The 23,374-nt window shown below is 39.3% G+C and overlaps 2 protein-coding genes across 27 annotated transcripts in view; one reads left to right on the plus strand and one right to left on the minus strand.

The window, feature by feature from the left end:
* The window catches only part of LOC137128412 (alpha-2-macroglobulin), a 28,322-nt gene extending 8,432 nt beyond the window's left edge, over positions 1–19,890 (plus strand). Inside the window, exons 10-36 of one of the 3 annotated variants that reach the window (XM_067506374.1) lie at positions 52–161; positions 1,523–1,678; positions 1,964–2,200; positions 2,304–2,367; positions 3,204–3,349; positions 3,565–3,714; positions 3,915–4,139; positions 4,472–4,559; positions 4,647–4,770; positions 6,267–6,492; positions 6,663–6,789; positions 7,798–7,919; positions 8,833–8,884; positions 9,032–9,115; positions 9,254–9,430; positions 10,370–10,451; positions 14,227–14,383; positions 14,957–15,031; positions 15,398–15,563; positions 15,781–15,977; positions 16,060–16,275; positions 16,696–16,814; positions 16,990–17,080; positions 17,185–17,253; positions 17,329–17,434; positions 17,568–17,609; positions 19,213–19,890. In XM_067506374.1, the coding sequence (XP_067362475.1) occupies positions 52–161; positions 1,523–1,678; positions 1,964–2,200; positions 2,304–2,367; positions 3,204–3,349; positions 3,565–3,714; positions 3,915–4,139; positions 4,472–4,559; positions 4,647–4,770; positions 6,267–6,492; positions 6,663–6,789; positions 7,798–7,919; positions 8,833–8,884; positions 9,032–9,115; positions 9,254–9,430; positions 10,370–10,451; positions 14,227–14,383; positions 14,957–15,031; positions 15,398–15,563; positions 15,781–15,977; positions 16,060–16,275; positions 16,696–16,814; positions 16,990–17,080; positions 17,185–17,253; positions 17,329–17,434; positions 17,568–17,609; positions 19,213–19,235 (3,431 nt within the window). In that variant the 3' untranslated portion in view covers positions 19,236–19,890. Of the gene's footprint in view, positions 1–51; positions 162–1,522; positions 1,679–1,963; positions 2,201–2,303; positions 2,368–3,203; positions 3,350–3,564; positions 3,715–3,914; positions 4,140–4,471; positions 4,560–4,646; positions 4,771–4,813; positions 4,956–6,266; positions 6,493–6,662; positions 6,790–7,797; positions 7,920–8,832; positions 8,885–9,031; positions 9,116–9,253; positions 9,431–10,369; positions 10,452–14,226; positions 14,384–14,956; positions 15,032–15,397; positions 15,564–15,780; positions 15,978–16,059; positions 16,276–16,695; positions 16,815–16,989; positions 17,081–17,184; positions 17,254–17,328; positions 17,435–17,567; positions 17,610–19,212 lie in introns of all 3 variants that reach the window. The other 2 variants (XM_067506375.1, XM_067506373.1) reach the window with 2 other exon arrangements.
* phldb1b (pleckstrin homology-like domain, family B, member 1b) overlaps positions 19,613–23,374 on the minus strand; it is a 95,326-nt gene continuing 91,564 nt past the window's right edge. For 23 of the 24 annotated variants that reach the window (XM_067506347.1, XM_067506354.1, XM_067506352.1 and 20 more), the window contains one exon: positions 19,613–23,374. In XM_067506347.1, the coding sequence (XP_067362448.1) occupies positions 23,234–23,374 (141 nt within the window). In that variant the 3' untranslated portion in view covers positions 19,613–23,233. The other variant, XM_067506346.1, reaches the window with a different exon arrangement.

Raw genomic sequence — 23,374 nt, forward strand, 5'->3', positions numbered from 1 at the left:
AGTGGCTAAGCATACTTCCTAATGAGCTGTAATTTGTTTCCTACCATCCAGGGGTCATTCTTCAAGGTAGTGGGAAGGTCAGCTTCACTAGTACCATTAGAACGGTCACCTTTGAGGATACACCTGAAACATACAAGCCTGGCATCCCGTTTGAAGGAAAGGTAACTTCTGGGAGCTATAGCCTGCTGTGACTACATCACGATGATGTGTTTTGTTTTTTTTTCTTTTTAATTGGATGAAGCTTGGTGCAGACAATGACCCCTTACTGTACATTTATTGAACTTGACCACATCTACAAAAAGGTAACCAGAAATTCAATAAGTTCCCATGAAAGACCCCAGAGGTTTAATGACTTAAATGGCCATCCTACGTTATAATTGTAATTGTACATGGGAACTATCAATATGTGGTTGACTTCTAACAGCCCTGATCACATTCATAGCCAAGAGAGGACCCCTGCAAAATGGAATCTAATAAAACCTAGGTCTTTGGTAACAAGTATTCACCCCCTTAGTTACTACTGTGGGCGACTGTGGCGCAGGAAGGTAGAGTGGTTGTCCACCAATCTCACAGTTGTTGGTTCAATCCCCGGCTCCTCCTCCGGTCACAAGTCGAAGTGCCCTTGAGCAAGACACTGTATCCCAACTTAGTTGCTCCCGGTGAGTGTTGGCCAGCTGCATAGCAGCTCCCCCATCGGTGTATGAGTGTGTGTAAGTGTGAAAGGGTGAATAAGAAGCAGTGTAAAGCGCTTTGAGTGCAAATAGGTAGAAAAGTGCTATATAAGTGAAGACCATTTACCATTTACATCCAGAACGGTCTGGGAATGGTTACAAGGCTAATTCTAAAGCTGTGGGTCTCCACAGAGAGAGACACTAACTACAATGGAGGACACATAAAACGGTAGTAAACCTTCCTAAAACTGGCCAACCTTCTAAAACTAGTCCAGTAGCAAAGTGACAACTTGACAAAACAGCCAAGGTACTGCAGCCTCTCTCACCTCAATAAAGGTCACTTTCATGACTCCACTGATGGAAAAACATGGGTTAGAAATGCCATCATGGTAGAGATGACAGGAGAAAAAAACTGCTAACCCTAACATTAAGAGTCATCTGAATTTTGCCACAATACATTTGGATGGTCCACAGACCTTTTAGGAGAATCTACTACTGATTCCAAGAATTTCTCAAAAATCACCACAAAGCCACATGTGGTGGTGTGGGGGGAGTCTTGCTCTGTCAGGTCCAAGGCAACTTGCCACAATTGATGGAAGCAGGAATTCTGCTTTCTGACAGATAACATCAGGTCATCTGTTATTTGAAGCTCAGTTGCCCCTGGGTTGTGCAGCAAAACAATGATACAAAACCTCAAGTTGAGCTCAGAACGGTTCTGAAGAATTCAAATAAAAGCTTTGGAGTGGCCTAGTCAAAGCTTTTTAGCCCACTGGTAATGGTGGTGAATGGCAGAATTTTTGGTATAGTGCGAAATGGTGATTATTGTTCATCTCTAAACTGTCTTGTTGCAGGTCAAAGTGACTGGTCCAAACAGCGAGGCTGTTGCCAACGAGGCAGTTTACCTGTTCGCCGATAACTCACAAGATGTGGTGCTCACTACAGACACAAAAGGCATGGCTTCATTTTCTCTGGACACCTCGCTATGGAAGGACCATCTGACTCTGAAGGCCAGTTTCTGCTCCTGTGGTTATTTGTTTTCTATACCTGTTAATTTCAGTGGAGTCAGTTAAGTTGCAGTAACAGCCAGTTCACTAATAATAACAGGTAATAATCCTTTTGGACATCTACCATCTTAAGCCTGATTAAAGAAACATTTATAATATCTATCATGTTAAAAGTGCTCCACACAGGTCTACATTCTATTTAGGGGCCTGGTTTAAAGTTTGCTCATGGTTTGGCTTTGGGAGCTCTGTGTGAAATTGAGGTTTGACTTGACACTGTTTTGTCAACAGGCGAGTTCTAAAAATACGACCGTTGATGAACTATATGTGCCTAATATCCGTAGACCAGAGTACAGGAGCGCCTATTTCCAAGTCTCAGCCTTTTACTCCAAGAGCAGTAGTTTCCTGAAGCTCATGCATGTCAGTGAAATGATCTCCTGTGACAAAGATGCAACTGTGCGTGCTCGGTACATCATCCAGGGGAAGGAGCTAAAAGAGGGACAGGAAGTCCTGGACTTCTCTTATCTGGTCTGTGTCATAAGTATTTTAACACATTTGGTATCATACAGGGGGCCTCATGTAAAAATCACACATTAATACCTTTTGTGTGCCCGTCTTTTCTTTTTTGTAGGTGATGTCCAGAGGAAGAATTGTGCAGCACGGCCAACTCCCAGTGGCTGTTAAAGCAGATACTGGTACAAAGTAATGTTTTAGGAACCCCTACATTACGGAAGCCCATTAAAACGTCAAACTATAAAATCTCAGCTGCTGTGCAGCTGAGTATTCTTTCTGTATCCAAAGCCTCTTATCTCTTATAGCCCTAAAATAGATCCTAATGTATGTATTGTAATATCATTAGGATAAAAACCTGAAGGGCTGGAAAGAGTGTGGCAGAGCAGGGAGAGGAAGGGAAGTGCAGAGTGGAGTGGACTAATTTTGAGTCTTAATCTGGTGTTGGCTTGTTTTTTTTTGTTTGTTTTTTTGAGTTGAGGTATTGTATGAGATGTAATTTTTGAGTCGATTTGTTGTTTTGATAAGTTATTTGTTGGGTATTTGTGTTGTTTGGGGGACTGGGGTTGGTTGGGAGGAATGTTTCCTGTGTTTTATTGTGGTACGAATCAGCATGGTAATCGAAAAGTTCAAGCAGGTCTACATCATTAGGCCCTCTCAACAGCAGCAGGCTGGGCACTACCAAGTTGAGGGAGGATTGGTAGTATCCACCCAAATGCATAAAATTATTATATTATTAGGGATGTAGGTCCACCCTACAGTGAGCCAGAGTGGTGTGAATATGGTTTGGTTCTCCGGCTTTCTCCTGTGCCACTTTTTTGGCCCAGATAAAAACAACAAACTTTGTTGGCTTAAAGTTCACCTAACACGATAAGAAGTAAAGAATGGTATTTAAAGCTAAAATATAAGAAGTAAAGAATGTTATTTAAAGCTAAAATATTAGAAATAAAAGAACATGATTTTACACGGAATTGTGACAATCTTTTACGTGAAAGACTTCTTTGTCTGTTTCATTCCTCAGTCAACAAAGGAGAGTTGTCAATTCCTCTCCACCAGGTGACAGACCTTGCACCCTTTGCCCAGGTGGTCATTTACACTGTGATGCCCACTGGAGAGGCTGTGGCTGACAGCCAGGACTTCCCTATTCAACGCTGCCTCAACAACAAGGTACCTCCAGAGAGAGATATTCTCTCTCTCTCTCTCTCTCTCTCTCTCTCCATATATATATATATATATATATATATATATATATATATATATATATATATATATATATATATATATATATATATATATATATATATATATGGATAGATAGATAGATACAAATAAAAATAAAGACAAATGTCCAATGATTCTCCAGCTTGCTGTCTCCTGTGCAGGTGTTTCTGAAGTTCTCGTCTCTTCAGAAACTTCCAGCAGAGAAGACCAGTTTGAGTCTCCAGGCTCACCCAGGCTCCCTGTGCTCTGTCAGGGCCATTGACCAGAGCATCCTCCTGCTGAAGCCAGAGCAGGAAGTCACTGTTGATTATGTACGGCACCAGTCCTCAGTTATTTTGAAGCATGTTAAATCTGCATGTGTCATCATCTTAACACTATGTTCAGGCTTCAACCTCAGATAGAAAAAGTGGAAATAGTTGTTCTTTATGTACAAAATATAGTTAGTGATAATTAATACATATTATTTTGACCATTTCATTATTTGGCTTGTGTACATGGGTGTTTTGTGCAGGTGTACAACCAGCTGCCATTACAGAAGCTGTCAGGATACACTTCTGATGTTGAAGACTTTGAGCCATATCCTTGCAGGCCTGTCAGAGAGACAGAGGCTGTGCTGGCAGAAGAAGCAACAGAAGAGCCAGAACAGATTGCCAATGTGACTTCAGCTGGTCGAGCTGCTCGCTCACTTTACTTTGTACCACCCGAACAGAAGAATGATGTCTACAGCATATTTAAAGTAGAAAACTGGTCATTTTGAGTAGCTGTTAAAAAAATTACTAGTTAAAATAAATCTATATTGTATATCTGCATCTGCCTTTATTACTGCCTCTGTTTCTTTTCTCTTCCCATTCTATTTCTACCTGTCAATCCTCCGTCTTATCTTATTACATTCAGTAAATCTCTATTCCATATTTTTCTACATCTATTTTTCAACTTTTCTAAAAAGTGTTCACTTGAGTATTGATAAAGCATTGTGTCATGTTTCATTCTGTGTTCAACAGTACAGATCAAATCCTGAATAACCCATGACTTTATAATATTTCGTTGGTTTCTTCTGTCTCCTTCCAGGATATTGGGATAAAAATTGTGACCAACTCAGATGTGAAAAAACCATACAACTGCGAACACTTCATGTTTCACCCATTGACAGGTTTTGGTATGTCTTAAACATTTGTTGACTTCACTGTCCATTGACACTCACCCCAGAATAAGAAACAGCCTTTATACTGTTAACCTGATTTAGTAGACTTTCCAGAGTATGATGCAAGTCTCCCGGACCGTCCTGTTGGTGATCGAGATGGAAAGACCAAGAAGACTATTAGAACATACTTCCCTGAGACCTGGATCTGGGAGCTGGTTTCTGTTGGGTAAGTTTGTGTAATTAAATCTGTTTTATTCATGTGTTCATAGATGAACTAGACTCTCCTGTTCCCATGGCCTTCAACATGATGCCACAGAGTTCAGGTGTGCTGAAAGGTAAAGAGGACGAGAAGAAGGAGACCATCAGAACATTCTTCCCTGAGACCTGGATCTGGGACCTAGTTACAGTGGGGTAATAATAATATTGTATCCTAAAAAAGATCAGATCTTTATATGATGTTCTTATGCATAGAGTAACCAAAAAGTTTGCTCACTGTGGTTCTGCCACAGTGAGCAAACTGTTCACGTAGGGCTTTGTTCATGTAGGGCCCCTTAACCTCCAAATCTAGAACCCTGAACCTGGGATTCAGCTTGATCATGCTCTGACTGAATGAACCATGTCTACTACACAGTCCCTCCAGGAATGTTGGAAAACCGTAATTTCAACCAATCCAACGTTGCAACCAAAGAAACGTTGCAAAATGTGGCAATTGCGCCACAACAAAAACAAAAGTCTTTTTGAAATTATTTTGAACACTGTAAAATGTAAGTAAATAAAAAATGATGTGCAGATAATTTAAAAGCAACATTTAATTGGAAATAGTATCAGGAAAAATGTGTGTTTTTTTTTTGGTGGTCAACAACTCAGGGCTTCCTTTGTCATTTTTATCATCTCACAACTCACCTGATGAAAGGTCTGGGCTGCAGGCAGGCCAGTTTAGCACAGAGGCACTTTACTGCTGAGCTGTGCTGTTATAATACCAGCAGAATATGGTTTGTGTTGTTGAAATAAGCAGCACGTCTGAAAAACACATCATTTAAAACCTGTACATATGGTGTAACAACAATGGAGCCTTTACAGATGTGCACTTTGCCATTGTTGTGTGCAGTAATGAACTCCCACAGCATCACAGATGCTGGATTTTGAACCATGGCCTGATCGTTCAGATGGTCCCTCTCCTCTTTAGCACAGAGAAAACAGCATCCATGCTTTCCAAAAGAATTTCAAATTTTAACTTTGCTTCAGTCCCTTAAAATTGGCTCTGTAAAAGTGTATCTGGATCTTGTTTATATATGGTTGTTTTCTTTGGTAGAGTTTTAACTTACATCTGTGGATGCAGCAACAAACTTAATTGAAACATAAAAATTGAGGCATAAAAATCTATAAATTTTTTTCAGGTTTTAAATGGTTTGGTAACCATTACATTCTCTTTAATTACACTTTACATTGCCTCACCTGCTTTGGAAACAACGTTTCACATATTGATCAGGAATAGACACATTACAATGATATTTAGTAATTGGCCTCTACAGGTTGGTGCTTCCCATTTGTTCACTGTCTGAAGCCAAAAACATGAGTAAGTTGATCAAACATTAAATCCACTGTCACAGGACATTTGTCCGCTTTCATCCACTGTTTTTTTTACATACATTACACAACTTTAAGGGGAATACTATGTTATTTGAACGTCTTAATTTGACTCTTGCTTATATGATTGTACAGAGACAGTGGGTCAGTGGTAGTGGAGAAGACTGTCCCTGACACCATCACGAAGTGGGCAGCTGGAGCTTTCTGCGTTTCCTCTCTGGGCTTTGGCGTGTCGCCTAACACTGGACTGACTGCCTTCCAGCCTTTCTTCGTCAGTCTCACCTTGCCCTACTCTGTGATCCGAGGGGAGGTCTTTACACTCAAAGCCACTGTCTTCAACTATCTCTCCAAATGCATTATGGTATTTTTTGTATATATCTCTATCTCTATCTGCACTGTATTATGAAATAGTATGATTTGTCAGATCGTCTAGATGAGATACCATTTTATATATACCTGGTCACAAAAGCACCACATATTTGAAATGTTTTTATATTTGAGGCTGAGGAGGCTTTGTTTTCTGTCCCCCAGGTGAATGTAACACTGGCTGAATCCGAGCAGTACACATTCAGAAACTGTGATGGCTGCCAGTACAGCGTGTGTCTGTGTGGAGAGGAGAGCACGACTTTCTCCTGGAATGTTTCTCCAACTACTCTTGGTACTTTCTAGACAACTGACAAGTCATATAGACAATATAATAATGAAATCAACCGATATGGATATATAAAGAGAATCTTCTTTGGCAAAAATTAAAGCAGACGCAAAATTACTGCTGGCCCTATAAAATGAGCAGGAGTAAAGTAAAACACATACACATAAATTGTTTGGGATTCCTAATTCCCTTTCAGAGGATTTTTACTCTACTATTTTTTATTTTCTTTTTTTTTTTTAAGAATTTTGATGTTTGTCAAATCATGGCTCAATCTGCATCAGTTTTAACACTGAACACTGTGTTAAACAGTGTCATCTCATCCAGTCACAGCTCAGGTTCTCCCGCCTCCTCATTACCACAGACAAATGTTCCTGTTGACTGGTCAACAATAAAATGCAATGATCTCATCAGTGAAATGTAATACTGATGTTTGTTGGGTCCAACTTTAAGCTACAAAGATAAGACAGAAGAAACTCATTCCTCCATATTAAGAGCCCTGACTGCTGTTGTTTGCACTGCTGGGAGAAAAGAATGGTGCCTGTTAGCTGATAGCTGAGGATTTCTATCAGCCTCCATCAGCAGAGAGGGAGATGAGGCTGTGATGAATGTCAAACTGAACTCCACTGACGCCCCCTTAGCGGAATGCTGACAATCACTTGTACTAACAAGTCAGGTAGTATCTCTGACGAAACACTCAGAAACCTCTCCCTTGGGGGATGATCTGTACTTGTCCTCTGTGTGAAGGATTGTGGGCTGTGAAGGAAAGAAAGGAGGAGGCGGGAGATTGAGCTGTATGGAGGAGAGGCAGTTTAATAAGGCAACAAATGGGGATTAATGAGGGCAGATAAGATGGCTAACGGGGGAGGAAGGAAAACACTGAGAGGAGGCAATGAAGGATTGGGGAGGATAATGAGTCGGGTTGTTTTGCCTCTGTATGCAGAAAGTGACAGACGAAGAGTGTTAATCGATACAGCCCTGCTTTCACAATAAAAGTATGTATTTGTGTGCACACAGGTGAGGTAAACCTGAAGGTCAGCGCTGAGGCCCTGAAGACTGATATGCTGTGTGGCAATGAGGTGGCCACCGTCCCCGACACTGGCCGAATCGACACAGTTATCCGCACCCTGCTAGTGCAGGTCAGGGAGTGTCAAAGTGATACACAAAGCAGGAGATGGGGACAACATTGTTTGTGTGGTTTATTGTTACCTGGGGGGGGGGGACAATAAACCACACAAACAATGTTGTCTGAAATAAAGTTGTCTGAAATAACTTGAGAAAAGTAGTACGAGGAAAATAATCTGATGGGGCTTTAGATTTCTGATTTAACAGAAGGTTTTTAAAAATTTAATAATTAAATTTAAATAATTTGATTTGTAAGAAAAAATTATAAATGGCTTAAAAAATTACTACAAATAAGTTGTTTCCTGTAATTAGCGTAACATTTGCTTGTATTGGAATAAAGTAGTCTGTGATTTGGTTGGGCCTTCACTGAATTAGTTGAAATATTCAGTTGGTTTAAAAAAATATTTTCCTTTTTAATAAATTTAATTTTATTAATAATTGTTTTTAGGTTTCAGAAGAATTGTATGATATTTTATTTTTAGGGAACAATATGAAAATGACTTTTTTTTTTTTTCTTTTTTTTTTTTTTCTTTGGGTCAAACAATCTCCTCCAATAATGTGATCTTTTCAATAAAAACATAATGATAGGTCTGCAATTAACAGATTACTGATACTGATGATTACTAATTTAGAAAATATCTTGTGTTTTTGTTTTGTTTCTCTTTACAAATTTTTATTTACTTTTGTCACTAATTCATAAGACACAGATCATCTTTTTGGCGTGTGTTTACTTTGATGCCAGTGAAGTGCAAAATATATTAGAACCTGATTTAAAATCAAGTTAGCCAACAACTGTTGAATCATGAACAGAAACTACTGCATTCTGTATCAGGGTTTGATACAGATACAGTACTACTAGCCCCCATCGGTCAGCCGTGTGTTTATGAAATGATAGTATTCACTAACTTCTTTGTCTCTTTCCAAAAGGCTGAGGGAACACCACAGATGGTCAGTCACAATGCTCTGCTCTGCCCTGCAGGTGAGCGTTAACAAACAGCCCAATTATCATCCTGCGAGTCAGAGACAAACTGTCAGGATGGGCTGCTTCTCATTGGCTATTTGACTAGATGCAATTTGTTTGTGTTTATTTGTTTCTGTTTTTTTTTTTTTTTTAATCTGTTCACAGAGGGACCAGTTCAGAAGAACATCTCTCTACTGATGCCTGAGATGTTTGTAGCTGGATCAGCCAGGGCCTCGGTCTCTGTTCTGGGTCAGTGATTTTGACAGCTTATGTCCATTTTCTTTTTTTTTTTTTTTTTAACCCTTGCTATCAAGACTTACTTGAGTATATTAAGTAGAAAATGTTTGCACGGCACAGTGTTGGAGTGTCTAATATTTCTCTTTGCAGGTGACCTAATGGGCCGGGCCATGAAGAACTTGGGCAAGCTGCTGGCTATGCCCTATGGTTGTGGGGAACAGAACATGGTGCTGTTTGCTCCCAACATCTTCATCCTCAACTACCTGAAAAGCACTGGTCAGCTGACCCAGGAGATTCAAGACAGGGCGACTCGCTTCCTGGAGAGCGGTGAGCCCTTAGTCCTTTCTCTGAAGATGTTGTTGTTGTTGTTGTTGCATGTTACCGCCTCATTAATTGTAGACAATAATGCAGTGTTAAGAAAAAATACTGTTAAGTTTTAAATGTGTATTTCTTAACACAAACATGGTAATAAACTTGCATTAAAGTATTCAAAATACCTTCATCTTTTTACCATTTTAATTCACATCAAAATCTAACATCTAAAGCTTTAGTTTAATGCTACTACGCACTTTGTTTTGTGGGAAAAAACCTATTAAACCTAAATAGTCAGCATGTCTAAGTTATACAAAGGAAATGCAATAAATTATATTTTATTAAATGGGAAATAAATATAAAACAGCTGAGGCTCAGTTGGTAAGGCAGTCGTCCACGGATCACAGGGTCAGTGGTTTGATTCCTGGTCGTGCCTATATGTTGAAGATACTGAACCCCTAACAGCCCATTCCCATCCCCAGCTGTGCAGTGCTGGTTGGGGAGGGTTGCGCAGGAAGGGATCCGGCATTAAAAACTGTGCCAAATAAAATGCGGACAATGATCCGCTGCGGCAACCCTGAACTCACGGGATAAGCCAAAAGGACCCAAAAAGTTCCAAATATCTGGAAGCTGCCACCCTGTCCAGTGTCCAATGTGACAATAGTACATGTACAGTACATGTAGGTTTTTTCCATCCTACCAGACTCCACATGTTGCTTTGTTGACTAATATCACCATTGAGATTTAGATTAATGACGCAGCCCTAGCTGTGATGGATAAAAGCTGAAATTAGAATAAACTTGTTTTTAGGAAAGTTGCTCAACAACAAAAAGCTCAGTCACATCATTGAGGTATTTTTTCTGTCTGAGGTAGAGGGTGGTTGTTACTAAGTAAATGTGTGTGTTTGTGTTTTTATTTAGTTTTTTTTTTGTGTGTTTGTGTGTGTGTGTGTAGGATATCAGAGGGAACTCACCTACAAGCATGATGATGGTTCCTACAGTGCCTTTGGGAAGAGTGATGCATCTGGAAACACATGGTCAGTAAAAAATCAGACACTCATAAGCCAATTTTTAAGACAGATTCCTCACTGTATTGCTGCCCTTTATTAAAATACCTCGGTCAACTGAATACCACCCACGTTGCTGTTCCTTGAGAGCAGCATGAACTTATCTAATCATGGTAACAGACTTGGTTTCCTGTAGCAACATGTGTGATGAGAAGCCTGAAGGGAAACATGAAGACTATGGGATCACTGCAGCATGCAGGTCCTCAGATAATTGTTCAGAAGTTTTTTTTTGGTGAAATAGTCCAAACACTAGTGGCTCAGTGGCTCAGTGGTGCAGTAGTTAGTACTGGTGCCTCATGGCAAGGATTAAGCCGTCCAAATGTTCTTCAATCCTTTTACAATCCTACATCCAGGTTAGGTTCCCTGGCCAGTCTCAAATACTCTGTTACTTGTCTTCACTTTGCCTACACACCTATCAAGACATAAATATTAAAATAAGTCCATTATTACATAATGGACTGGTAGCAATACAGTTGCATCAGTAGTCATACAACATTTAAACACCTTTATCTAGAAGCTGTGCTGATAAATGAAATATTTTCAGCTCAAATCTCACAGAATTTGAGAAAATAAATATGACAAGCAGACACAGTGGGAGGTAGATATACAAACGCACATGCAGTGTCCTCTCTGCTGTTTGGCAACAGCAAGCATCCTAATAATTTACTTTATTGGGAACCTGCCAGAAAATATTAATATTTTCATTTAATGGGCTCAAAGCACAGTGCCTGAAGGGATTTCACTGCCACTGCTGTGTTGAAAGGGTGTTGGGCACTTTGGCAGTATGTGAGTGTGGGTGTGTGTTTGTGGTTAGGGGAAACTAGGCCTCTCAAGTGTTTTGTTAGATTATGTTAGAATTCCATCAGGATAGTGGATGAAATTGTGGAAATGACTTTAAAATTGGGAGCAGAGAAAATAAATGAGTTGACATTAGGCGTCATTTTTAGCATGTTTAGTGTGTAAGAGGGCAAAATAATGAAAAATCATGCAGCTTTAGTGCCAATTCACAACAAAGTCATCTCAGGGTACTTTACAGAATAAAGTCAAGATTATAAAGAAGTATAGAGAGAACCCAACAATTCCCCCTGGAGCAAGCCATAGGCAGCAGTGGAGAGGAAAAACTCCCTTTAACGGAAGAAACCTCCAGCAGAACCAGGCTCAGGGTGGACGTATATCTGCCTTGACCAGTTGGGGTGAGTGGAAAGTGAAGAGAGAAAAGAAAAGGGCAACAAAAAGAAACAAAACATCGGGCAGGTTGGTAGGATCAGTAGTTGCACGCTGGAAGACACACAGCTTCAAAGCCGGGGGACACCTGCAGAAAGGGACAGAGAAAGGGGGAAAGAGAAGGACAAAGACAATTATGGGAGAAAAGGCACAGAGTTAATGACATACAGTGGTGACAATTGTGGGGGGAGAGGAGAGGAGAAAGGGTCAAGAACACGAAAGGAGCTCAGTGTATCGGGGGGTGGGTCCCCCAGCAGTCTAAGCCTATAGCAGCATAACTATAACTAACTATATGCTTTATTAAAGAAGAAGGTTTTAAGCCTAGACCTAAAAGTAGAGAGGGTGTCTGCTTCCCGAATCTGAACTGGGAGCTGGTTCCACAGAAGAGGAGCTTGATAGCTAAAGGCTCTACCTCCCATTCTACTTTTGGAAACTCAGCTAACCACAAGTAGGCCTGCATTCTGAGATCGAAGTGGTTTGATGGGAGGATATGGTACTAAGGTCTTTTATATATGATGGAGCCTGACCGTTCAGAGCTTTATATTTAAAAGCAGGGTTTTAAATTCTATTCCAAATTTTATGGGAAGCCAATGGAGAGAAGCTAGTGAAGGTGAAATATGATCTCTCTTGCTAGTTCCAATCAGCACTCTTGCTGCAGCATTTGGGATTAATTGCAGGCTCTTTAGGGAGTTACTGGGGCATCCTGAAAGTAGGGAATTACAGTAGTCCAACCTAGAGGTAAAAAATTCATGGACCAGTTTTTCGGCATCACTTTGAGACAGGATGCTCCTAATTTTGGCAATGTTCCGTAGGTGGAAGAAGGCTGTTCTAGAGATTTGTTTTATATGTGAGGTAAAAGACAAATCCTGGTCAAAAATAACTCCAAGGTTCCTTGCAGTAGTGCTGGAGGCCAGACTTATGTCATCTAGAGTAACGATATGGTTGGACATCATATCTCTGAGATTTTTGGGCCCAAATACTATGACTTCAGTTTTGTCTGAGTTTAAAAGTAAAAAATTGTGGGACATCCAGGCCTTTATGTATTGTAGGCTTGAAGCTTTATTAACTGATTATTTTCATCTGGTTCCATAGATAAATATAGCTGGGTATCATCAGCATAGCAGTGAAAATTTATGGAGTGTTTTCTAATACTGTTGCCTAAAGGAGACATATATAAAGTAAAAAGTATTGGTCCTAACACAGAGCCTTGTGGAACTCCATAGCTAACCTTTGTGTGCATGGAGACCTGCGACTGTGGTGCAGGAAGGTAGAGCGGTTGTCCACCAATCTCTCAGTTGTTGGTTCAATCCCCGGCTCCTTCGGTCACATGGCGAAGTGTCCTTGAGCAACACACTGTACCCCAACTTAGTTGCTCCCGGTGAGTGTTGGCCAGCTGCATAGCAGCTCCCCCATCGATGTATGAATGTGTGTGTGATTGTGAGTGTGAATGGGTGAATAAGAAGCAGTGTAAAGCGCTTTGAGTGCCAATAGGTAGAAAAGTTCTATATAAGTGCAGACCATTTACCATGGAGGATTCATCATTAACAACCATATATAAACAAGATTAAGCTTTTCTACTCAGTACAATCCAGTCCATGCGATAAACTGACCTCCCTACAGTCCGAACCTGTTACCCACTGAAAACATTTTTGGAGCATTGCGAAGCAGAAAAAACACAGGAGACCCTGAACTGTTGCAGCAGCTAAAATCCTATATCAAGCAAGAATGGGAAAACGTTTTGCCTTGAAAATTAAATTCAGTTGTGCTCTTCAGTTCCCAAACATTAACAGCTTGCTGTTAAAGAAGCCTCCATCCCAACATTTCTGAGATGTGTTGCTGGTATCAAATTGAAAATTACCAGGTATTTTAAAAAAACAACAAACAAAAAACCCCAATTAATTTACTATTAGATACTAAAATGTTTTTTAAATCCCGTCTGATTTTTAAATTATCCAAACTCTATTAGGTTTCTATTAGGAGAAGTATTATTTTAGGGCCACTGGGTGGTATTAATGTTGTGGCTGGTTCACTAGTTTACAAAGGAAGACAAGTCAAGTTGAAGACAAATTACTATTTACTGTACATAGAATACAGCAAGCTGAAGCTAGAACATGGTAAAATGCGGGGGAAAAAAACAGTAATATTGTGGTAGATATGAACAATATTTTGTGTATATTGTGTATTTGATTACCTACTGACTTCACTTAAAAAAACAAACAAACAATAAAAACACAATTCATTTACTATTTGCAACTAAAATGGTTTTTAAAAATTTTTTTGTGTAAGGTTTTACATAGCATCCAAACTCTTTGGTACATTTTATGTTCCAGAAGACTGCTTCTGTCTTTCATACGACTTTGGGGAGGGGGAGGTGAAGATTGTGTTCAGCCCAGTACAAACACTTTTAAAAAGTGAGACAGGAGGCTGTTATGTAAATGACCTAAGCTGTGTTCATTTTTGCGTTAACAACACAGACACACATGATTAGCTTTATATTTTGTGTGTGTGTGTAATTTTGCAGGCTGACTTCTTTTGTGATGAAGTCGTTTGGTGGGGCGAGACCCTACATCTTTGTGCATCCCAGTCACATTATGGATGCAAGGAGGTGGCTGTCCGGCCTCCAGCAACCTGACGGCTGCATCAAATCAGTTGGAAAACTCTTCCACAATGGCATGAAGGTAAAGACATCCGTTTTAAATGGGAGTAACTTGATTAAAATGTTGTATCAGTAGTAATAATAATAATAATAATATCACAAGTGGATTATTGTCAGCAATAAGTAGAGAAAAGGAGCGTTTCACTGAGCTGTGGATGTGTGCAGAGATTTTTAAATTGCACTAGGCCTGCAGACACACACACGCACACACGCACACACACACACAGCAAAGAAAGTATCCCAAACACATTTTTGCTATCCAGGCTCTATCTGCCATGACAAGTGCTTGTCTGAGGAACAGAATAATTGGATCGACACAGCTTCGCCCAGGGCAAGTAGGTTTTAATGGTGTAGGTGCTTGCACATAGCTTCCATTTAACAGTAATTGCTTCGGTTTAGTTACTGAGTGAACCAAACACACATCTAGAACTCAAAATTGAGTTTTTCACGCTGTGTCTACATGCATTGGTTCATTGTTGAGTTTAACAACTAGAATTTGCCACTTTAGTGACAGAGTGGCAACGAAAAGCTTTATGTGAAGCTCAAAGTTTGACACTGCTCTACTTCTTCAACCATGTTTCTGGGCTTCCACCAGGGAGGAGTGAGTGACGATGTGTCCCTGACAGCCTACATAACCACCGCCCTGCTCGAGCTGGACACCAACATCACGGTGAGTTTCTCACTCTCCGCTTCATTTCATTTGGAACTCTGATGATATCTGGTTGATACTGACAGGTATTCACAGATTGCATTTATTGGCCTGCCCTTATTTGAAATCTTCAGTATTTTAAAATCTAAATATATTTTCGCTTAAATGTGATCGTGTTTACCACAGATTTCCAGAACCAGTGTTTGTTAAAATAAGTGAAAGTTTTATTAGAAAATAACATTGTAGGACACACAAAGTAACAGTGTGTGTTTACTGTTTAAAGGTGAGCCCTCACACACACACACACACACAGACACACACACCTGTGAGAGCCGTGAGGATTAATCCTGAACTAACATCTCAGCACCTTTGCCGTATTTGTGACAGGATCCTATGGTACAGAAGTGTCTGAGTTGTCTGAAGGAGGCTGTGGCCGGTCAGCTGGACAACCTGTACACCACGGCCCTACTGTCCTACACCTTCACTCTGGCTGGAGATGAGGAGATGAGGAACAAACTCATCACTTACCTGCATCTAAAGTCCAACACACAAGGTGACATTGACATTTTAATGCATTTGTAGTATTGATCATTTTTGCAGGTAAAATGTGACATCATCAACAGCCTCTTTTTGACCTTACAGTAGCCACTGAATAAAAAGGAAAAAATTACCAAAAATTTAGTCTTTCTGATGAACAGTACAAGTTGTTCTGTGCCTAGTTTGTCAAATAATTTGTGACCTTCCTGATTAATGACTTTCCTGACTGGCAGGAGGCAACCGCCACTGGAACAGAGCAGGTGCTCCTGAGAAAACCCTGGATTCTCTGGAGGTGGAGATGACGTCCTATGTGCTACTGGCTCTGCTCTCCGGTCCACCCCTGCAAGACTTTGGTTTGGACTACTCCTCTGCAATAGTGCGCTGGCTCACGCAGCAACAGAACCCTTATGGCGGCTTCTCTTCCACACAGGTATAGACAGACCTTAAAAAAACCCTTAAACCCTTAATCCTGAAGATTCCCTAATAGCACATTTAATCCCCCTGCTCTTCAGGACACTGTGGTGGCCCTCCAGGCACTGGCTAAGTATGGAGCTGCCACCTACAGCGAGGAGGGCAGCACTACAGTGACGGTGACATCATTAGGAGGGCTGAGCAAAGTGTTCACAGTGGATCAAAGCAACAGGCTGCTGTACCAGGAGGAGAGGCTGCCTGAGGTTCCCGGAGAGTACACCATCAAAGCCCAGGGACCAAGCTGCGTGCTGGCACAGGTACACCAGTGCAATTTAAACTGCTTTCCAAAAGACATAGAGAACGGAGGTGGCAGAGCACCGCTTATTGATCCTGTACCCAGACACGACTAAAAGCAAAAAAGAGCAAGCAATAACGTTACTGTATTATTTTACTTTTGTTGCATTATTGCATAGATATCTGCCCTTGGGCTCCAACACAGGTGTGGCATTCAGCTACAAATGATATGTGCTGCTAACAGCATAAGCGGGATTATGTGATGGGTTCAACTAAAATGTTTCCTAAAAGTCTACTGGTGGAGTGGAGTTTTCTGTTCTGTAATTTCAGCAACAAGTGGAACATGCTGAACACTTGTCTTTGTCAGTTCTGTGACTTCACTCTGACATGCTGAGTGCATGAATGAGGTAAAAGGATGTTTGTGTTGCTCTGTCATTCCACAGATTTCTATGCACTACAACATCCCTCCTCCACCTGACTTCTCTGCCTTCGCCATCTCTTCTATCACCATGGCCAAATGCAATGTCAGCAGGCCTCAACTCATCCTCTTTGTGCACATCAGGTAGTGTGTGTGTGTTTGTGTGTGTGTTTCACATACGATTTGGTATTGATGGTATTTTAGTTACCAATGGTTCTGGGTTTCAGTGGAGACCTTCAACCATCTGTAATCCAAGAAGTAATTTAGGCTAAACATTATTGATCTTAAATGCAGAGGTGTGTGTGGGGGGTGTGTTCAGGTACCAGGGCAGGAGAGAGGAAACCAACATGGTGATCATCAATATCAAGCTCCTGTCTGGGTACATTCTGGATAAGAGCTCCCTGAACCTGGTCAGTTATTTAACAGGAGCTGAAAGAACCAGTGACCAAGTTACCATTTTTTTGTTCTGTTGTCATGTTGTCACTTCTACTGATGGTAGTCTGTGCCGTTGTAGCTCAAGAGCGACGAGTCTGTGAAACGTGTGGACGTGGAGGAAGGATTCATCAATATCTACTTAGATGGGGTAGGAAGCAAATTAATAAAGTTCTGTTTATTGGTAGTGAAATAATGTTAATACCATTTTCATGTGGTGTTGCAGCTTAAGAAGGAAGAGACAAAGATTTATAGCGTGACACTAGAGGAAGATGTGCCGGTTAGGAACCTGAAACCAGCTGTGGTCAAAGTCTACGATTACTACCAGACAAGTAAGACTCTTTTTGTTTTGTTTTTTGGTAGCCATAATTAATGAGTAAATGTTGAAAAGACTCTCTGCCTTTCTGCTCTCGCTCACTGTCAGTGACTGCTGTATGTCAAATCAAGTTTTGCTTGTATTTCCAGGTGATGAGGCAGTCACTGACTACACTTCCACCTGTGCAGAGAGTATGTAGAATTTCTTATTTGTTTTGAATTAATTTATACGTACACTAATCAAAAAGTAAGAGATATTCCACTTTCGGGTGAAATTTATGGGAAACTTAAAATTTATGCTGCAGTGATCATGAAATTAGGGCATTTAAGTAGAAGCATGCAATATTAATTTCTTTATCTCAAACAATTTATTGAAACAAAAGCTAAGTGGTGGTGAATACAAACAATGTGAATGTCTCAATAACTTGTCAATTGTTAGGTGTCATCTTGGTCTCATGATCTCAAAATGTGAGCAGCTTGATGAAAGGGACTGTTTGAAAACAAACAATCATTGAACCAGATCACTTAGTGGTGGATTCATGGATCAGACGGGATTTATGAATCACGTTGTGATTTTTGCAGTTCATCACCTTGTTAGAGAACGTGTTATGCAAGAAGTACTGAAACGCTGAACAGCTGGACGTGCATTCAAAACCATTCATAAAAGTCAAATTAAGTTCACCTGTTATAATGCATTCTGAAATTTCCCCTAAAAGTCGAATATCCCAAACTTTGTTGGAGTAGTGTTTACAGTATCTTGTGTACCATATTTGACAGTTTAAATATTTATTTTTTTAAGTATTTATAAAAAAATAATAATTTAAATTATCAAACTTGCAATGTCGTAGTAGAAAGGAGCACAGGTACAAGTAATACCATCAGCAATGGCCAATTCCTTTTAGCTGCTTCAGTTTCAGGTCCCCAGTATTGTGCAGGCTTATGCCAAGAAACTATTACAATTACTGCTTTTTGAAATTTTTTTTTTAATGTTTTGTATTTGAAAAGGCTTTATATAAAATATAAGCCATACTGTATAGACCAGCCATAAAATGAACAAATCGGTGCTAGGCAGAGGTCACCATAGGAAGAACCTAATGCTGGACACGATGGTGAGACAGAGCAATAATCAGTGAAAGAATAGCTTGGAACGTTTCAAGCTGGTTTTCATAGAAACTTGTGTACTATTTTATGTCTCCAGACATGACCCTTAGTTGCATCTGGAAGGTGAATGCACTCTGAAATGAGGCTCAGTTTACAAACCTCGTTTTGTGGAAAATCGAAAAGCTTTTTTTTTTTCTTTTTTCACAGAATATAGATAAACACAATCTGTGCTCACTGCAGTCGCTAAAGTTTCATGTCTTAAGTGAACTTTGAATTGCTTTTTTAAGACAGAATGAGGGCTCTAAACATTTGGGCCTCATTTTTTAGTTTTGTAGTTAGTTTTTAGTTTTAGTGAGTAAGATTCCCAATCAGAGGGGGAAAAAACACTTGTTTGTATTAGGAGTATTATTATTTTAGGGCCACTGGGTGTTAATGTTGTGGCTGGTTCATTGGTTTGCACAGGAAGACAAGTCAAGTTGAAGAAAAATTACAACTTACTGTACATAGAATACAGCAGGCTGAAGCTGGTAAAATGGAGGGAAAAAAACAGTAATATTGTGGTAGATATTAACAATATCTTAGGATGTATTTGATTACCTACTCACTTCACTTGACTAACTCACTCACTGGTGTTTTTGAATTTTAAATTAATGTGTGTAGTTTAAAGGTTATTAACGGTTTGTTTCCTTTGCAGGCGACAGCATTAACAAACTGTGAAAATTGACTTGGAAAAACTGTAAAAGTCCTGCTTGGACTGTTGGAAGAAAAACTGTGTGAAAAACAAACTGCTAGATTTTTATGTTTTTGTTTTTTTTGCTTGTTATTAAACTCTTTTTAAACATTTTAGCATTTTTATTGTGAGAAAATTCCACTTGTGTAATTTTAGAAACAAATGTTTATTTTCCCATTTTTATTTTTAGTTTTTTTTTTTCCATCTACTTTGATAAAGGAGTGTACCATGTAACAAAGTCTGTTGGTTAGTAAGGAACCAATCAGTAGTCTGCATGGGAATCTGTACAGTAGCTGCTGTCTGTCCCTCAGCACTGGACTTTTTCACTTTTATAACCCACTGGATTGAAGACAAGCAAACAATACTCTGTAACATTTCTTTTAATAAATTTGATTCATACATGAAAGTGACACGAGACATACAGGGTACCAATAACACAGTACAGTTTGAGTGTGTGTTTGTGTGCTACTGGAACTATGCTGTAGGGAGGAAAATGTTTTGAGTGCCAGGTAAGCTATTCTGTGTGTGTCTGTGTGTGTGTGTTTGTTGTAATAATAAAAAGAAGGTAGATTGATATATCACTACCATATAATTTGAAGTGTAACTGACAATAAAATTTCTAAAATGACAAATAAGTAAAAATTGTATTTCTTTTCTTACAATAGATTCACTTCAATAGTAGTATTTTCATTCAGGCATCCTTGCAGAATATTAGGTTTCCTTTCTTATCAAAGCAGAAAACATGTGTACACTGTACCATCTTATCAACAAACATGACTTGCTGGCCTCGCCAGTCTTGAATAGTTTGGTTTGCACACATTAAAAGGCAAGGGAGACAGAATATATTAAGGTTTTTTTTTCACTAGTCTGCTATTTAATCTTTAGACAATATGTCACTATCAGGCACCACAACCATAAATTATCCTTATTGTACTGACACATGGAACTAAACAGTTCCACATGCTCCATAAATCACAGCGTTATGTCTGTCCCCTGCTTTAACAAAACAGAAAACAAGTTCTGGGATCTGTTAACTCCGAGTGGATTCACAATGCTATTGTCACAAGCACAAGGAGATACCAGTTGAGCCCTTGTCAGTTACAGCCTGTTAAAGCTGATTAAATTTTTTCTTTATTTGTCCTGGTGCATATAGGCCTTAGCTCACATTGGAGATTCAACACAGGAAGTGAAGGTTTTGATGATGTTACAGACTTGATGGAATGTAGTGACATGGCAGCAAACTTAAATACATTTTCAATGTGACAGTGACACTAACAAAATGTTTCTCTCTTTTGAAATTGTGTTCATTTGTTACTGAACGTACAAAATATCAGGTCTATCTCATCTATATCTGCTGGTTTTGACTTCCTCTGTAATTCTCCCATTTTTCCAAATGTTTTTACGGGTAAAGAAGCATTCCAGAAATCCAGTGCTTCAAGTTGAGAGACTTGAGGGAGACACATTTCTTTTTTAAATCAAACGTTAAGCAGAGATACTGGACTTGAGTTTTTAAGATGGATCAAATAGATTTTCTTAATGCAACATAGCCAGCGTTAGTGTCTTAATTAGATGCTTCCCGATTGGTAAATTCCAACATTTTTCGAACGGCAAGCCATCCGTTTGTAGTGCAGGCTTTGTTTTACTTTCGTACCATCCATGTCCAAGCCAAGATGATGTTTACATGTTTACTATGACATCATCAGGGTTAATGTTTTTAGCCTTAATGCTCCTCTACACAAACATTAAAAAAGACCCTCTGTTTTAATGGGATCCTCATATGATTGTAAAATTAAATTGGGAACATGCTCATTTAATCAGAAAATTATGTTAACATTTTGTACATTCATAGTTTAATAAACGATGGCTTATTAGCCGATTCCCCAATGTGGCCTCTGGTATCGGATGTCTCCGTAACAAAGTAGAAAAACATGCAAATCTGTCCACATGCTGCATTACAGCTCAGAAACACAAATTAAAATGCACTGATATAATTGTAGCCTTCCAGCAAGGCTGTACTTGAGTCAAAACACAGCATCAATAACACCACAAATTCAAGGCACAGTTCTGAATTGCATTAGTCTGTATTGTTGATTATGTGTTGATGTGGTAGTTGTAGTAGTTGTTGCTTTAGGCTGGCAGTGATGATGGCTGCTTCCTAGCTGTGTACTCGCATCATCAACTTCGCTAAAGGCTACTTGGCAGACGGACAAGCTTCTTATTTTTGCATGTGTGTACACAAAGATACTATGCAGTTTGCACCCTCAGTTGTCAATATGCCAGCATCTAACAGACAGAGGGAGATATTTCCATTAAACATATGCAGAAGTATACTTACAATGTAATGTTGCAGCTATGGTCAGACCAGTACACAGGGTTTTCTGTAGTTAACCTTTGAGAATAATCTGTCAGCTGACACTAAATCATAAAGTGTTCCTTCTACTGTAAGTTGTTAACAATTTGGTTATTTAAAAGAATGTTCAGCGAAGCTCAGCAAAAATGGACAAAGATGGACGACCCTCAATCAAGGACAAATAACTCCAATGCTGACAAAATAGTACCCTAAAAAGTCTTTTTCTCAATATGTCAAACGATTCCGTTTAACGAAAAATGTATGTACCTTTGAAGAATTAGGCTTTTAAAGAATTAGTTGGCAGGCCATTAGCTTACGAAAAACGGGAAAAATATTTTAAGATCATAATATGCACGAACAAATTTTTCAAGCAATATATGTCATATGAATAAATTATTATTACATATAATATTATAACAAAGCCAGGCTAACTGTTTCTTTTAGAACTCAGTCTTTATGCTAAGCCAAGCTAAATAGTTGTTAGCATTAGCTTCATAATTAGCATAAGGATATGAGTGGTAACATTTAGCAAGTAGGCATCTATAGCAAAGAGACTGTTCGTTTGGCTCACAGCATACAGGACTACACCATCAACCAAGCCAAAAAATCACCACTTTTTCCGCTTGCTTTTCACAGAGTTAGGCTTATGATAGGCTCCAGACGTTATGCTAAATTAAGCTAATTGTCCTAGCTTAGCTCAGAATGACAACACTGCCTTTCAAAATATAACAATATAATATAACTGCTGCAGAAAAAAAATGATTAAGCTAAAAAAAAAATCAGCTAAAATACTAATATTAGTACCTTAACAACTGTATATTGGTCAGACCATAGAGGGAACTGCAGAGCGAACTCCTGAGCTGTAGTGGGTTAAAGTCTAACAAAATACCTCTGATTACTTTGGTAAACCTATGTGTAGTAATATATAAGTAGAATGTAGCACTTGATACCCATAATGTGATGTATAATGTTGTACTTGATTTAGTTTTTTGTTCCTATCTAAGAGCAGCACTGAGGTGAAGTGGAGGCTGTAGTGCTTTACACTGATTCATTGACACAAACGTGCTGGACTGTCAATCATCTCCAGTACCTGATGTCTGATTGATTTCTTATAGATTGTAAAACATTTTGTATGGACTTTCAAACAGATTTCCGAAATGATTACACCTTTTGATTAAAGATTTTGTTTATACTTGTTCTGTCTGAATTGAACATAGTCATAATGGAACACACAAAACATTGGCATTATGTCATTTGGCAATTTTCTCTGTAAAAAAAAAAAAGAAAAAAAAAGAAAAAGAAATACAAAATCTACAATAAACTGTAACTAGAAAGTCTCCATTTGGCAATATAGAAAGGTCTTTTTTAAAGTCTGACATTTTGGTTTATGTACAGAAACGTGTGTAAGTGTGTGTGTGTCTTCCAAGGGCTCCCTTTTTCTATCCAAACAGAATCACATTGAAAATGTGATGAAGACATCTACATAGTAAAATCAAATGGTGAGATTCAAATTTAAAAACTAACAAACAAGGCATTGAATCCTCTGTGGATTGGAAACAGGAAGGGCCTGTAGAATCTGTGATGGGAAGAGTCCCTGCCGTATCTACTCATCACCTGCACTCTCAACACTGTGTCTTAGTTCATGAACTGTGTGTATCCCTCTGCTCCTGTGACTATAACATCCATCCAGATCCTCATGGCCTCTGCTGAGGGGGCCACCATGTAGTAGAGCCGGTCATGGGTCTTCACGCAGAAGGTTAGGGAGGGGTTGGGGCT

The sequence above is a fragment of the Channa argus genome, chromosome 6 (genome assembly GCF_033026475.1).
Source record: "Channa argus isolate prfri chromosome 6, Channa argus male v1.0, whole genome shotgun sequence".
Classification (NCBI taxonomy): domain Eukaryota; kingdom Metazoa; phylum Chordata; class Actinopteri; order Anabantiformes; family Channidae; genus Channa; species Channa argus.